General features: G+C 42.8%; 2 protein-coding genes across 4 annotated transcripts in view; both read left to right on the top strand.

The window, feature by feature from the left end:
- Window positions 1–285: 285 nt before the first annotated feature.
- On the top strand, window positions 286–11693 carry CCDC112 (coiled-coil domain containing 112). Of its 3 annotated transcripts, none has more exons than XM_040579226.1 (10): window positions 286–358; window positions 1011–1126; window positions 3378–3499; window positions 5700–5789; window positions 7051–7126; window positions 7699–8083; window positions 8894–9310; window positions 10028–10123; window positions 11347–11470; window positions 11548–11693. In XM_040579226.1, exons 1-9 carry the CDS (start codon window positions 308–310, stop codon window positions 11467–11469), a joined length of 1476 nt encoding a protein of 491 aa, XP_040435160.1. In that variant the 5' UTR covers window positions 286–307; the 3' UTR covers window position 11470; window positions 11548–11693. The 3 variants fall into 3 exon arrangements, with proteins under 3 accessions (XP_040435160.1, XP_040435159.1, XP_040435161.1); XM_040579225.1 differs by having other exon boundaries at window positions 11347–11465; XM_040579227.1 differs by lacking the exon at window positions 286–358 and adding an exon at window positions 540–664 and having other exon boundaries at window positions 11347–11465.
- A 191-nt stretch (window positions 11694–11884) lies between these two features.
- PGGT1B (protein geranylgeranyltransferase type I subunit beta) overlaps window positions 11885–15343 on the top strand; it is a 38338-nt gene continuing 34879 nt past the window's right edge. Inside the window, exon 1 of the mRNA XM_040579228.1 lies at window positions 11885–12138. Within this exon, the coding sequence (XP_040435162.1) occupies window positions 11900–12138 (239 nt within the window). The 5' untranslated portion in view covers window positions 11885–11899. The remainder of the gene's footprint in view (window positions 12139–15343) is intronic.

The following is a 15343-nucleotide window of genomic DNA, read 5'->3' on the forward strand; positions in this document are numbered from 1 at the left end:
TGAGCACTTCCCCCTCCCAGGCGGCCGCTCGCCTCACACACGCACTGCCCGGCTCGGACAACGCCGGGCAGACCCTCTGCGCCTAAAGCACGCCTTTTTCCTGTCGAAATCCCAAGATTTCAGGAGGCTTGCACCGAGGACACGCCGGGAGCGGCGCCGGCCGCCCCTCAGCACCATCGGAGGGGCGGGGCGGGGCGGGGCGGGGCGGGGCGGGGCGGGGCGGGGCGGGGCGGGGCGGGGCGGGGCGGGGCGGGGCGGGGCGGGGCGGGGCGGGGCGGGGCGGGGCGCCGCCGGGGCCGCCGTCAACATGGCGGCGTCCGCCATGGCCCTGGGCGCTGCGCCCGCCCGGCAGCGGCAGGTAAAGGCCGCGGGGCGGCCGGCCGGGGTCCCGCCGTGTGGGCCCGCGGGGGGGCTCCCGCCTGGTGTGAGGTGTAGGGGTAAACGTTAAATGTACACCTGTGGGAACAGCGCGGGTTTGTGGGGCCGGCCTCAAAATGGCAGCTTTGCAACCTGAGCAGGCGGCTTCCTCATCCGCGTTCGGAGCAGTGGTTGTGTTAAGGATGCTCGGGGCTGCTGCGAATGTAAGAGTTGGCAGTTTGCAGGAGTTATTAAGCATTTTTTCAGAAGTTAAGCAACGGCTTTTCTCGGACAAGATGAAATGGGGGTAATCCACTTAGTGTAGATCACATGCCGGTGGTCAGGCAGGTGGGTGACCGAGCCATCAGGGGTGATGGCCCTGAGGCAGAGCCGCTGCCCGGGCTTGGTGCTGCGGCATGGTGAGCAGCCTGTCTGCACTCTCCATTTTTCTGTTGAAAAATGCATTTTTGTATACAGTCATCAGCTTGCCATCGCTAGTTTTACACCTACGTGGCTTAAAATTACTTGAAATGCACAGGTATAAAACTGAAGTAATGCTGTTACTCTGCACTGTGGTGATGTCTGCTTAAAAGTAATGAGTGATTAAAAAATAAATACTGTTTTTCAGTAACACTTGATTTTGTTATGCACAGAATGACAGCTGTTCCAGTACTGCAGGTGCTGGTCGACAGCTTCAGAACTGGAAGATGAAAGCTGCACGAGCTAAAAAAGTTGAATTTGTAAGAACTGCAGAAAAGCTAAAAACTCAGTAAGTTAAACACTTAATCATAAGTATATTTTCATGCGGTTCTGGAGGTTATAACCCAAGGTTCGAAGTAAGAAGTTATGGTAATGAAACCTTTAGGCTAAGATTTCTTTTTGAGCTCCAGTGAGCTCAGGCACATTATTGTGGTGGTTGCAGGAGTTCAGGATGGGCTCATGAGCTCCAGAATGCCCTGTTGTTGTAATTACCATTTGGACTTTCGTCAGTCATCTTCTTTGGTAAACCACTGCTGCACTAGATGCACAGAAATTAAAGTGCACGTGGCATAACTGAGTTCTCGGTTTTTCTGCTCAGCTGTGCTTACCCTTCTAAGGACCTAAAGCCCTTAAGACATACCACCAAAAGGGGAATTGCAGCACTGGCCTGGTTTCAGGTGGGGTAGAGTTAATTTTCTTCTTAACAGTTGGTGCAGCGCTGTGCTTTGGATTTGGTGTGGGAATAATGTTGATAATATACTCATGGTTTTAGTTGTTGCTAGGTGATGTCTAAACTCAGTCAAGGACTTCTCAGTTTCTTAGGCCCTGCCAGCAAGAGGGCCGGAGGGGTACAAGAAGATTGGAGGGGACACAGCCAAGACAGCTGATCTGAACTACCCAAAGGGATATTCCATACCATATGCTGACATCATGCTCAGTATATAAAGCTGGGGAAGAAGGAAACAGGGGGATGTGGGGAGTTACAGTATTTGTCTTCCCAAGTAACTGTTACACGTTATGGAGCCCTGCTTTGTTTTGCTTTGCTTGTGTGGTTTTTGCTTTACCTATTAAACTTCATCTCAACCCATGAGTTTTCTCACTTTTACCCTTCTGATTCTCTTCCCCATCCCACTCGAGGGAGGGAGCGAGTGGCTGTGTGGAGCTTAGTTGCCAGCTGGGACAAGCAGCATTACAACAGCTTCCTCAGAGAACACTGAAAGCACTTCACCTGGAATATCTAGGCCACTGCTTTGTGCAGTTGGGGTTCAAGACAGATTGAACATGAAAGTGATTTAAATCTGTTTCCCCTCATCTTGACTAAGTGCTGTAACTACACTGGCAGCTGAAAGAACAGGGAAGTTTCCTCTGGAACGGATGAACTTTATGAGGAAAAGCTGGTATAGCCACCTGGCTGAAGGAGAGCTTTGTAGTTATGAATACTGAATAAATAGTGACACTTAAGTCTCACAGCAGTGTTTTACACTGTCTGGCTAATCAAGCTTCTCCTTGGTTATTCTGGATGCTGGGTTATGTCTCAAAAATTGACTGATGGATAATGTAGACATTCCTATGCAGCTTCAAACAAGGTATGCCATTTAACTATGGCACATTGTCCTTCTGTTGTGCTTTGAAGGCTTCTAGTGCACCATGTGGGGAGATTTAGCACTTGGGTCTGGTCTGTGAATGCACTTGGGTCTGGTCTGTGAATTCCCATGGACAGCAAAGTATTTAAACAGTGAACCATAAACTGCACTGTATAGGAGTTTGAACCATTTAGCAGCAACAGTCAGCTGAAGAACCAGGCTACTACTGAGAGAGTTTCTTGGGCTGTCGGTAGATTTGCTTATCGTTGGGAAACCTGCCAGATGTCTCTACTCTGGCACCAGTGTCCTCAGGACTGCAGTCGTTTTGCATGTGCTTTTCTGTAAGTCAAACCTTAGTATACTGCCTGGTTGTAGTAAGGGAAAGCACATCCTGCTTGGAGTTGTGCTCCGAAGCTTCAGACCTTAGTAAGAAAGTATAAGTCACCTGTAGCTCTCTGTACTGTACATAAAACAGTCAGCAAGTAAGGTAGCAGCTTTAATATATTTAATACCAAAGTTATTTAACTGTAATTAAGTTGAATTTTCAGTTGCACTGGTACTAGTTAACTAGTGTTAAGGCTGAGGGAATGTACTTGTTTTGTCAGTGGTGGGGCTCCATCTATGTGTGTAACTGCATTAATACAGCCTGTCTATCCCTGCGCTTTCCAACGACAGTTGTCAAAAGGCTGCCAGATAGTAAGCGTACAGATGAAGTTTCAGGCCTGCCAGCCAAAGTAATTCCCTTGTTGACTTCTTCACATTCTTGAGTTACTTTGGTGTGTAGTCTTTTAACTGGAGAAAAATTGTCCTTGAAAACAGCTGGAGGAACAAACCAGTGATTTGTATAAAATCTAAGACAGCCCTGTTGACACAGCCTCCGGTGGATACTAACACCGGGAAATCTTGGGGCTTTGCTAACTTTATGTCTTACTCAGAATGGCAACCTTTTTTTTCCAGGCTTGCAAATATAGAAAAAGGAAAAAATGGACATCTTTACAATAGGAGGAGTAATTTCAGGGTAGAATACAGCATGCTAAAGGAACTGGAACATAGCATGACTGTCAGCAGGACAACTGAAAGTAAGTTGCCGCGATTGAGAGACGGGATGCAGCTTGATGCAAGCAAATGTCACTTTAATTAGCCTAATATCATGATTATATACACACAAGCAATTGTTACATCTTATTCTGATTGGTCCAAAAACTTGCTTATTCTATAACTGTGTGGCAACTCGCGCAAAGATCTCACGCTAGCTATTTAGCAATTCAGCAGCACTTAAAGACGACAATGTCTGCAGTTCTTGCACCACTTCCTTGGGCAAGCTGACAAACCAACCGCCTTACTCCTTGTATAGTCTCAACTTGATACTTAGTCCCTGTTTCTGTACCCTTCAGTAATTTCTCATGTCCCTTATCACCAGGCCCTGTGACCCAAAAGCTGGAGCACATTCCTTTCAACTAACTGATTGTTCCTTATGGTCCTTTTCCCAGGCCCCCTCCTGCTGTAAGTGGGGTCTTATTTAGGTTTTTTGATCGCTTTTTTTTACTTTACTGTTTGTTTAAATGGTTTCATAATCAGTAGTACAGAGAGACTAGCTCAGGTGGAAGGCAGATGCTGATAAAAGTGTAGTACTTCACCATGTGTACTGCTTATAAAGAAGACTTCCACAATTCACTTGCAAAACTCAGAAGCGTAAACATTTTGGGCCTTCCGTGTCCTTAACTGCTTTCTTCTAATCCTGAATGTATCTGATACCACTCACAACAACTTTGGTGGAAAGTTACTGGCTTGGAAACTTTGAATCAATTTTGTGTGTATATTTCAAGATCTGATGTAGTCTAGCTAAAGTACAAGAAATATACATTTGCTGCTACAGAAGTTTTCACTCACTAATTGCTGCCTTTAAATGTATTTCTAAAGAGTTCTATGTTTGCATTTTTCAAATTCATCGGTAATAAATATTAATAGTCTAAATGGTCCTGTGAGATGGCGAACAGCCTGACCTACAGTGTCTGTTCCGTTTATGAACCAAATAAGTACTCCAGGGAAAAAATGGGACTCCCTGGTCACAGTACCTACATTCTTTCCAAAGTAATCAAATAAACTATTCTATGCCTTCTGATACAGAAGATCAAAACAAAATAAGTTTAAGAAAGGAAAGGACATGTAAAGATAACTAAAAACATACTTGCCTTACAAATGTGTATGTGTCCTAATGTGCATCTTTTAATTAATAAAACTTATCATATCCTTTACATCTTGCAATCCTTAAGAAATTTAAGTATTACTGAAGAATGACTAAGATAAAAAGTTCAGAAAATTTTACAGGGGTAAGAAAGGATCTTGGAAGTATGGATGGAGATACTGGTGTGAGATAGTAAAGAGGACAGAGATGAGAGGCGTAAGGCACTGCGTGTGACATGTGAAGGAGTGTTAGCATATGATCTTTTAGGGTGTGTACTACAACCCCCAAACTTCCCATTTACTATGTTTAAGGTCTTTCGGCACGATCTATGTGCTTTTACGCTCTCTGTGGTCTCAGCAGGAACTAGTAGGGTGATGTAGCTGCATTTTGTTACATTTAAGTCTTGGACTCTGCTACCCCTTCCTTAAACCTAATCTTTTAGGACAGAAGATCCAGCTCCTTAGTACCTAAGATGTATCCAGAACTACATCTTCATCAGTATCGTATTTATGGACGTAGGAGAAGCCAAGTGGTAACAAAGCAAATAAGTGCATGCATGCGTGGAGTACATGAAAACATTGATTCTACTTTAGTTAATACAGCAAATAAATAAATTTTGCTGAAGTAGTACATTCACATACGCTTCCCAAATTTGTTTTCTTTTCATTGATGAGTGTTTTGAAGCCTAGGTCAGAGTCTCTGTCAAAATTCTAGATGAGTTGTCATCTGCCTAGGCAATATTCTCCAAATTCTAGTCACCTGATAAAAGGTTTTGAAAAACAAATAACCATATCAAACTGATCTAATCTAGATATGACTATCCTGTTGACCCCATTAGAAATAAGAGCTACTAATTTTAAAATCTGTTGCCACCGTGTGGAGAGATACATGACCCGTGCAGTCAGCTACATGCAGTTACAGTCATGTTAAAAAGCTTAGTGTTACAGCCATTTCTTATGATGGAACAGAATTCGTGTCCCTGCTTAGATGAAATCCCCGGTTTATTTTGGACACTTATTGCCCTTGTTCTTGTATTGAGTTTAATACACAAATAAACTGTTAGAATTATCAGCACTTTATTTTTTGTTTGACAGAAGCTAAAATCCTGCAGCAGCTGTCAAAAATACAAAATAATGTGAAGACACTTCAGCAACAATTAAAAGATGTGAAGCCTACCCCAGGATGTAAGTTGTGATGACAGATTTAAAAACGTTTTTCCCTGTAGATAGATTTCTTGCATAGCTGGGCTTGTGAACCTGCTGCAGACTTGGGATACTCCTCCAGTCTGCTTTTCCAGAAATCTGGGAAGGGAAGAACACAGAAGTTTAAGAAATGGTGAAAGATTGTGCAGTCTGTGTGGAAACAGAAAATTCCTCTGTCTTAGAAGTGGTGTTGGTTTGTTTCTTTAGGCTGTTGAAAACCAGGTATTTTATCTATGTAACTCTTTGCCTTATGTAAAATAAAGTTAGTATTCTAGTGCCATTCAGATATAGCTCTCTTTCATCTGGTAAGAGGTCACAGAGCGGTGTCAACAGGGAACTTATTTCTAGCCATCCACATGACTTGAAGTGTAAGTTGGAATATTCTATGAAAAGTGCTGAAACAACTCATCCCGTTGGGTTGTTTTGAAACTTTTGGAAAACAGGCACTGAAAGGGCTTTCTGATGCTAGATAAAGTAAGTCTCATGTCATTTCTTCAGTGTCTATTCTATAAAAAAATACATTATGTTTTTAAGCTGTCAGCAAAGATACTGAGAACTAACAAGGCATGAAAGCTGAACTAAGTTTTTGATGATGTAACTGTATTAATTTAGTTTATTATCTTCTAAAGCCAGGTTAGTTAAACTATGTGTTTAATATATGTCCATAGAGATATGCTCATTTCAAAACAGTTTTTAAAACTTTTTTCTACCATTGCAAAATATATCTTCTCTAGCAGCTGTCTTACCGTCTTTCTTCGTATCAGGGCTACAGCATGCTGACAATACAGGACAAAGTCTTTGATGTTTCTTTGTCAGCTTTGTAAAAGTATGTTAAATAGGATTGCTACAGCCTGGTATAAATGAAAAATTTGTGTGTACTTCTTAAGGCACTACCTGCGTTGTTACAAAAAAACAAAAGTGGAAAGTTTTTAGGATAAGGCTGTCTTATGTTGTGCAACAGTTGAACGTTACTCAGAATCAGACTTGTTTAATGGAAATAAACATTTATACTGGCATTTGCATCTAGTTAGCTAAATCACTGTGAAATCACACATTTTGAATAAATGAGAGCCTGTCTTCTAAGACAACGTGTTTAGGATGGAAATGCATGCTTTTTTTGTAGACTGAATTAAAAGTGTCCTGTAAGTCTCTGCAACTGCCTACATTTCTGGATAGTGCTGAATTAGTGGTAAATATTATAGACTTCTGAAGTTATATGCTCGTTTCTTCTTTTCCTTTTTAGTTGTTGACAGGCTCAAGGAAATGATGGAAGAAGTTGAAAATGCAATCAGTGCTTTTAAAGAGGAACAGAGGCAAACGTATGTTTAGACATACTTCAGCTACAAGAGAAAGTGCTTTCATAAGACACAATGAAAACTTTGCATTAATCAAGTAAACTGTTCTTTTGATTTATTCTTTTGCTAGTGATCCTGTGGTACGTAAATCAAAACTCAAGCTATCAATGTTAGAATCTTGATAAACAGCCTTTTAGCTGTTTATATAGCTATTGGAGTGATCCAGTATAAGAATAATTTGCTTGTGAGAAAGGCTGAAGATGACATTGTGGGGGTTTTGTTGTTGCTGTGGTTTTGGGTTTTATGTGGGTGCCCCCCACCCCCCCTTTCTCTCTGCTGGTGTCAGGAGGGGATTGAGTTAGTTGTTTAAGTGCCATAAATGTGTGCTTTCATTAAAAGGGTAACTTAATTCTGATTGTGTAGTACTTTATTATGGGATCATTACAATCGTGCTGCCATTTGTGCTATCCTTTCAGTTCTTAATCTTTGAAGAATAGGTTTTGTCTGGCATTGAACAATTCCAGAATTCATTTTTGGTGAATGTACAATGAATACTGAATTTTTTTCTTACATTTCAGTGTTTGTTCTCTTTTCAGATATGAACAGCTTTTAAAGGAGGAAAAAACTGCCATTAATGAGCTCAGTGTCTTTGAGAGAAAAGTGTGGGCATCAGGCAGCTCAACAACAGAAAAAGTTCTGAAATTACTATCACCCAGGGCCTCAGTTGGTGAAACACTGGAAAATCATCTACCTGAAGAAGTAGTAGAGTTTGAAAGATTTCTTCAGCGAACAGGAGGACGGCAAGGAGGCTGGGATGATTATGATCACCAAAATTTTCTGAAAGTATGGACAAAACACAAAGGAAGGCTATCTTACATGGATGAAGCCCTTGGGTATCTCTGTGGAAGAACAAAAAAGGATATTGAACAGCATGACAAATGGTATCAAGAATTTCTAATTTTACAGGAAAGAAAGAAAGAGGTAAAATAACCCATCTAGGGCTTTTGTAACTTTAAGAAAAAGGACTTATTTTTAAAATGTATATATATCTTATTTTTGTATTTGCCTCGCTGGTGGTGGTGCTAGGTGGATTTCTATTATAGTTGATGGTATACAACTGAAGTCCTTAGCATCCACAATTTGCCAAAAATATTTGTCTTGAAGAATTACCAATAAGCACAGACTTAACAACACACTGAAATGGACTGCGTATTGCCAAAGTATATTATAAATGCTTTTGGTGGCAACAGTCCAGCAATTTATATGCCAATCCCAGAGCATTAAGTGATCCTGTGTGAAATTGCAGTCTTTGCGGCATCTGTCCTTAAGTCTGTCCCACTGTAGGGGTAGTATACATATGCCATACTGACATACAGAATTATGATTTCTTCCAGAACTGTATCTGAGTAATAAAAGATACACTGACAGAGTTATAAAATAGTAGGTGGATTTTTTAACTTGAAGAAAAAAATGAAGACCTGAAATATGATTGCATTAAAAAAAGCATATTGCGCTAACATTCGCAACTACCCAAAGTTAGTATGAATGCCACAACTTAAATAATTTTAGCATGCATGTATTAAACCTCCCTGTGTGATCCATAAAATAGGGGAAAAATACTGTGAGAAGGCAGCCGTAGGTGCTTCATTGCCTTAAGTTTTGCCCTTGGCAGACTTTTAATTCTTATATGTGGTTTGTGTCCTTGGAAGGTATGTTTTCATCTGACTTAGTCAATGGGAATGTGTGGAATTTTCATGAAGACCCTTTTTTCCCCCTGGTATTCTCTTGCAGTCAATTAGGAAGTGGAAAGAAAAGCAGCAGCAAGAAAAAGACGGAAACTTGAAGGAGAAAAAGAAATCAGAAAAAATGCTCAAGGAAGAATGGCTACAGCATGAAGAAGCTCAGAAGCAAAAAGTGGAAAAAGAAAGAAAAAGACAAAAAGCAGCAACTGAAGCATGGAAGAAACAGAAAGCAATAGCATTTGCAATGGAGCAAGCAACACAACTGAAAATCGAAGAAGAGAAGGAGAAAAAGCAACAAAAAGAATGCCAGCGTCAATGCCACATTAAGTTACTGTTGGAAAGATACACCCTGCAGAAGAAAGAAAAGGAGAAACTTGAAAAGCTTGAAAAGGAGAAGAGAGAGGAAGCTGAAAAGAAGGAAAGGGCGAGAATTGCTGCAGAAGAAATAACTAAGTTTCAAGAGCGTGTGCGTAATTACATATCCATTTGTGCACATTGTTTGAAATATGTCTGCTTCCTCCTACAATGTTAAACACTTTATAACATCTAAGTTTCATTCATGTAAATCTATTTTGGATTCACTATGATATAACAGCATCTGTTACATACAAGAAATGCTATGAAACTATTTTAGACAAAGATGTTCCTTTTCCTCTAATGTCAGGATGATTCAAGCCACATGTTTATTTCTACATATAGAAGTGGTTTTATTTAGTTTAATGTGAAAATGTTTGGGGAAAACCAGCTTGGGCTGCATTGCTCTCCACGCTACAGAAAAAGTCAGAAGACCTTGTTGTTCTAGCCACACATGAAATAAAGAGATGTTTCAATGTCCTGCAGGTTTCACTAGCTGTAAGGTCAAGTTAGATCCTATATCTATGTAAATCTGGTTATTGGAGAACTGATATTATTGTCAGCATTCACATTTATATATTTCACGTTTATATATATAATTCTTATAAGCAGAGATTCTTCAACTACTATAATCCATTTTTTTTACCAAAACTGTAACTATCATTTATGCAGGACAAGTGATAGCAAGTAGTGTAAATTTATTCTGTACTATGACAAAATAATGTAAAGACAAAAAAAAATTTAGATGTGAAAAACCTGCACATGTACTTTCAGAGAGCTTGTTTTACTTCCAAAGAAAGCTTGCTTTTACATTTCTAATATGTTTCAGGATCTACATAAACTGGAGCTAAGGATTCTACAAAAGCAAGCTAAAGAAGTAGAGAAACAAGAAAAAGAAAAAAGACTGGCAAAGTTAAGAGAGAAGGTAACTGGTGGGTTGACCTTGGCTGGATTCCAGGTGCCCACCAAGCCACTCTGTCACTTCCTGCATCAGCAAAACAGGGTGGGGCGGGGGAGAAAAGAAGATGCAAAATAACCTTGTGGGTCAAGATATAAGTCACGCACACGGAAGCTAAGGAAAACAGAAGATGTTATTTTCTATTTCCCATCAGCAGGTGACACTCAGCCATGTCCCGGGAAGCAGGGCTTCAGTACCTGTAGCAGTTGCTCCAGAAGACAAACACCCCAAATAACAAATGCCCCCGCTTCCTCCTCCTTTCTCTTAGCTTTTGTATCTGAGCCGATGTCGTATGGTGTGGAATATTGCATTGGTCACTTTGGGTCAGCTGTCCTGGCTGTGTCCCCTCCCAAGGTCTTGCCCACCCCCAGCCCACTGGTGAAGGGGGGAAGGTCAGAGAACAGCCCTGCTGCTGTGGGACGCTGCCCAGCAGTGGTCAGAACACCGCTGTGTTATCAGCACCCTTCTAGCTACCAGTACGAGCACGGCCCTACGAGGGCTGCGGTGGGGCTCAGCCGGGCCCCACACAGTAACTTAACTTTTTTTTTGTTTTAATCTGAGGTGTGTGCAGCTTGGTTGGTTAAACAACCTTTTCCCTCATGGATCTAAAAAGTAGTTATTGATCTAAATGGTTGACAAAGAAAAAAAATAATCAGTCATGTTTGTTATCAGGAGTCAAAAATCCAACAGGCATAGTTCTTCTGTTCAGAAGAAAAGAAAAAAACAAACAACCCAAACCAAACCAAAACAACAACAAAAAACAAATGCAAGTATTTATTTTCCTCCCAGCAGTATTTATTCTGGGAGGATGTATATATGTATACATGTATGTATATATATGTATGCCTATAGGTCATACAGATAAGCTGCAATATGGGTGGTGGGTTTTAGTTTTTAAAGTTTTCTACCATCAGTTAAATGAGCAGGCTGGCTTCCAGAAGAGTTTTGGGAACAGTGTTTGGGTTCTTAAAGAGTTTAACCTTTTAAGTTACTGAAGTTTAATGAAAGCAAGCAGTTGTTGCCTCTCTACTGATTTCACGTTTCTGCTGTTTCCTGTGATAGTGTGGAGGGAAAAGTCTTGTTAGCCAGATGCGTTTCATTTACTCTGCGCCTCTTCTATGTAACGACTGTATGTGGTGCATTCTGTGATCAATGAAAATGACCGGTTTGTCTGTTTGTTTCACTCTGAGGTCGAGATTCATGTCACCAGAGACCAGACCAGGCTGTACAGACCTACCAAGGGCTGGGAGGAACGCATGAAGGAGACGGTGCCATCTGCCTCAGAGCCGCAGTCCCGTATTCCTCACAGGTAAGGCGGGTACGATGGATGCGTTACGTGACAAAGGCACAGTTATATATGAGCTCCTCATGCTTTTTTGCCTCGTTTTCAGAGCTATCCCACCCTGGAGACGAGGGTTATAGATGAGCTGCTGCCTTTCCCCCTCACGGGGGGATGACTTCCTTGACTGCGAAGCGGCCTGCAGCCCTCGGGAGTTGTCGCAAACCATGCTTGACACAATGACGTATATTACCCATGTATTTGGTGTGTGTGTGATTTGAAACGTCACCTATCAGACTGGCAGGGTTTGCCTGAGGGCATATTCCCGTGTCCATTAAAAGCGCCTTTCCCCGCCGGTCCCCGCCGCACGCACCCACGGGGGACGGGGCACGCCGCGGTGACGTCGCTGCGGAGCGAGTGACGCAGTCCGGGCGCGACCGAGTGCGCGCGCGGGCGGCGCCAAGATGGCGGCAGCGGAGCCGGAGCCGTGCCCGGGGGAGCCGGAGCCGTGCCCGGGGGAGCCGGAGCCGTGCCCGGGGGAGCCGGAGCCGTGCCCGGGGGAGCCGGAGCCGTGCCCGGGGGAGCCGGAGCCGTGCCCGGGGGAGCCGGAGCGGCTGGAATTCCTGCGGGAGCGGCATGTGCGCTTCTTCCAGCGGTGCCTGCAGGTCCTGCCCGAGCGCTACTCGACCCTGGAGACTAGCAGGTTAGCGGGGCCGTGCTTCGGGGCCGCCGAGCCCCGTCGCCCTCGGGCTGGCGGCCGGGGTGTGGGCGCGCCCCCGTCGCCCTGGAGCTGCGGCGTGGGAAGGCGGGACAGAGCCCGTTGCATTTCGCTCGACAGCCCCGTCTCGTCCCGGGGAGGTGGCGGCTCTTCCCTCTCGGACGGGCGGTGGCGTTGACGGGAAACCCCCCCTCCCCCCCGGGGAGGCGACGGCGGGCAGGCTGCAGCTCAGCACCGTGCCGGCCGCCGTGGCCCAAAGGAAAGCGCTGCCTATAGATCCGCCCACCAGCCGACGGCTCGTAAAATAGAGGTGTTGGTGTAGGGGTTTGGGCTGTGCTCGCTTGAACGCCCCGACATCCGTGAGGGGAGACTCATGGTCCTTTCAGTCCACATTCAGGCCTGTGATTCGCTTCTTTTAATCCACCCTGGAAGGCGATTTTGAAATAAATTACTTAAGCCTTTTGTAGCTTGTAATCAGCATGTGGAAAGTTTTTGTTTATGTAACAGGAATAGTTAACTTTATACTAGCTAGTGAAGATGTAAAAGTACTAGTGAAGTATGTGCCTTGCTTTGAATTAGGCTGACATGACAAGCCTGTAATGGCTTCTGAATGCATTTATTTCAGATTCTTAAGGTAGTCAGTTACATCTGAGGCACAAAAGGATCAGTAACTTGATTCTTGGGCTGCACTTGATAAAAAACTTCGAGATATGTAGAGGGTTTGGTATCTTACTGAACCACTAAACGCATGGGATGCTTTTCACTTTGTAATCTGCAAGTCCTGCTGTGTGAAGAATGCTTAACGGCTTTGATCTTCATGCTAAATCAAGCATCATTTCAGTTGAGAGTACAAGCAAAAACTTGGCAAAAACGTGTAAGGACTAGTATGGATAGTGCCAGACTGTGTGTGGAATAGTACATAACTTAATGCTCAAAAGGAAGGTTATAGATTTTCTTTCAGAGTGTTACAAATACCATACCCAAGAAAACTCTCCAAATCAAGTGACAGTTGAGAAAGACGACATTCGTTTATTGCAATGCTGGGTGCAGGGGAGATCTTTCCTCCTAACATGCACACCAAGCTACTCAAGGGTACACATTGTATACCATAGAGTATTTGCATACTCATTGTAACCAGTCTGTCAGTGGATGACAAGTTTCTTGCTTTTCATGCAAATTAGTACACATCTCAGATAGCTCTATTGATGCTTTTTACCATACTCCCCAAGGCGGGGGGTGAGGGTGGGGGGAGCTGTTTGAGTCGTAGGTCCGGATCTCCCACTGCCACAATTACTTTTGTCCTACTTCCAACTAACTTTCTGTTGGTGCGTGTGGATTGGAACACTTTACCAGTTTGTCTCTTCTTAGGGCCAGAGCTTTCTCACTTGAAGGTATCTTTTGCACAGCATAGATGGCAGTGTTCTTTTCGCTTTCTGTCTTTGTTTCCCGACCTTGTGACATCAGCAAAAGGGGGGGAGCTGGTTCTTTGTTCTTTCTAACTAAATTGTGTAAGTCTTTGGTATCAAGAGGTATAAATCATTATTCATTAAGAATTAGATGATATATCAATGTACTTTGTCATTTATTTTAAACAGTAAAAGGAGGTCTGGGCATGCTATACTCTTACCTCTTTCTAGGCATTAAGAGTTACAGTAACATGCAGACATACCAGAGTCCTAACACAAAAGGCCAACCTTAGTCACACTGACATACGGAGAAAGAAATGGCATTTATTCAACCAAGAGGAGGGAGGATCTCATCACAGTCTCCTATTACTGAGAAGCTAGTTACAAAGAAAGGTGAAGGTGCACCTTTCACAAGAGATCACAGTGATGGGGCAAGAGGCTATGGTAGTGAGGTGCTTCATAGAAAAATGTCTGGATGTAAGAAAAATGTTCTTCACTGTTAGAGCAGTTAACCACAAAGAGGTTATTCAGTGAAGCGGTGGAGTCTCCCTTGAACAGTTGACTTGTCAGGATCTTGGGACCTCTCATCTAAAGCCCCACATTCTGCAGAAGGTGACATCAGTGGTCCCCAGAAGCCCTTGTCAACCTAGACATTTCTGTTCTGTGATTTACAATGCCAAGCTGTTGCAGTTTGCCACTGAGCTGAAACAGAGAGTCTAGTTTACATGTGGTCTTCCCCAGTCTTACTGAATAATCCTAACAGGAATGCAGATTGTTTTGAGAACTCTTGAGAAATTAATGTGCTGTCTGAGCTTAAATTTAATGTGTGGTCATAGTAATTGCAATACATTAAATGACCAGTGCCCAATGTATTGTACATAATGGCTGTGCAGGACTGAAAAAACTGATTTCTGAAAATTGGAACCATCAGTCTGAAACTATTACAGGATGCCTAAGTTTTTGATTAACGAGCAGTCTAAGTCTTCAATTAAAATAAAAATTGACATTGTCTAAAATCATGCATGTTTTGAATTCGTGAAGTTTTTACTCAGCCAGAGTTTTTTTTACTCCTGTTACACTGATTTTTAGATCGGTGTTCTGCAGGTGTGCGTACATGTCTGTTAACAAGCGGGGAATTGAACCATAAATGTGTCGTCCCCCAGTTTCACCTTAGAGGTGCTTTTTTTGTGTTTTGTTGTTGTTGTTTGCCTTTTTGACAAGTTCAAGCAAGGTCAAAGAGTTCAGCAATCCTCCTTGAGCTGGTACTGCTGCAGAAATAAATACTTTTGCTCTTTTAGTCTTACTTTCCTTGTTCCTGCATTTATGTGGTTCCATGGTGAATTAGATAGGGAAACTCAAGTAAATTAAAGAGAGGCTTGTAAAAAAAAAAATCAATAATTTGTCAGTGAATTAGTTTTGGCTCACTGCACCAGAAACAACTGCATTTGTTGTCATCAGGCAGGGTGTAGAGGATGAAATTCTCCACAGAGTGCTGGGCTGCTCTGACTTGAGCTGTAATTTGTCAAACAGTAAGGAAGTAGATGCAAAGTTAAAGAAATCTGGGTTTACATTTGTTACTCAACTTACTGGCTCAAAGCCTGCATAAATATTTTTGTCTGTAGTTACTGCATGTAGCATCAGCAACAGTAGTTTTTAAGTGATCTGATTGGTAGTTTCGTACATACTGATTGTCAGTACTGTGACATTTTGCCGGAGAGTGCAAGCCGCCTAGTCTCTGAAGTCTTTCAGGTTGCTCCCTGCTGCCCTTTTTGGCACGCTTCTTC

Source organism: Falco naumanni, chromosome Z (assembly GCF_017639655.2).
Source record: "Falco naumanni isolate bFalNau1 chromosome Z, bFalNau1.pat, whole genome shotgun sequence".
Classification (NCBI taxonomy): Eukaryota; Metazoa; Chordata; class Aves; order Falconiformes; family Falconidae; genus Falco; species Falco naumanni.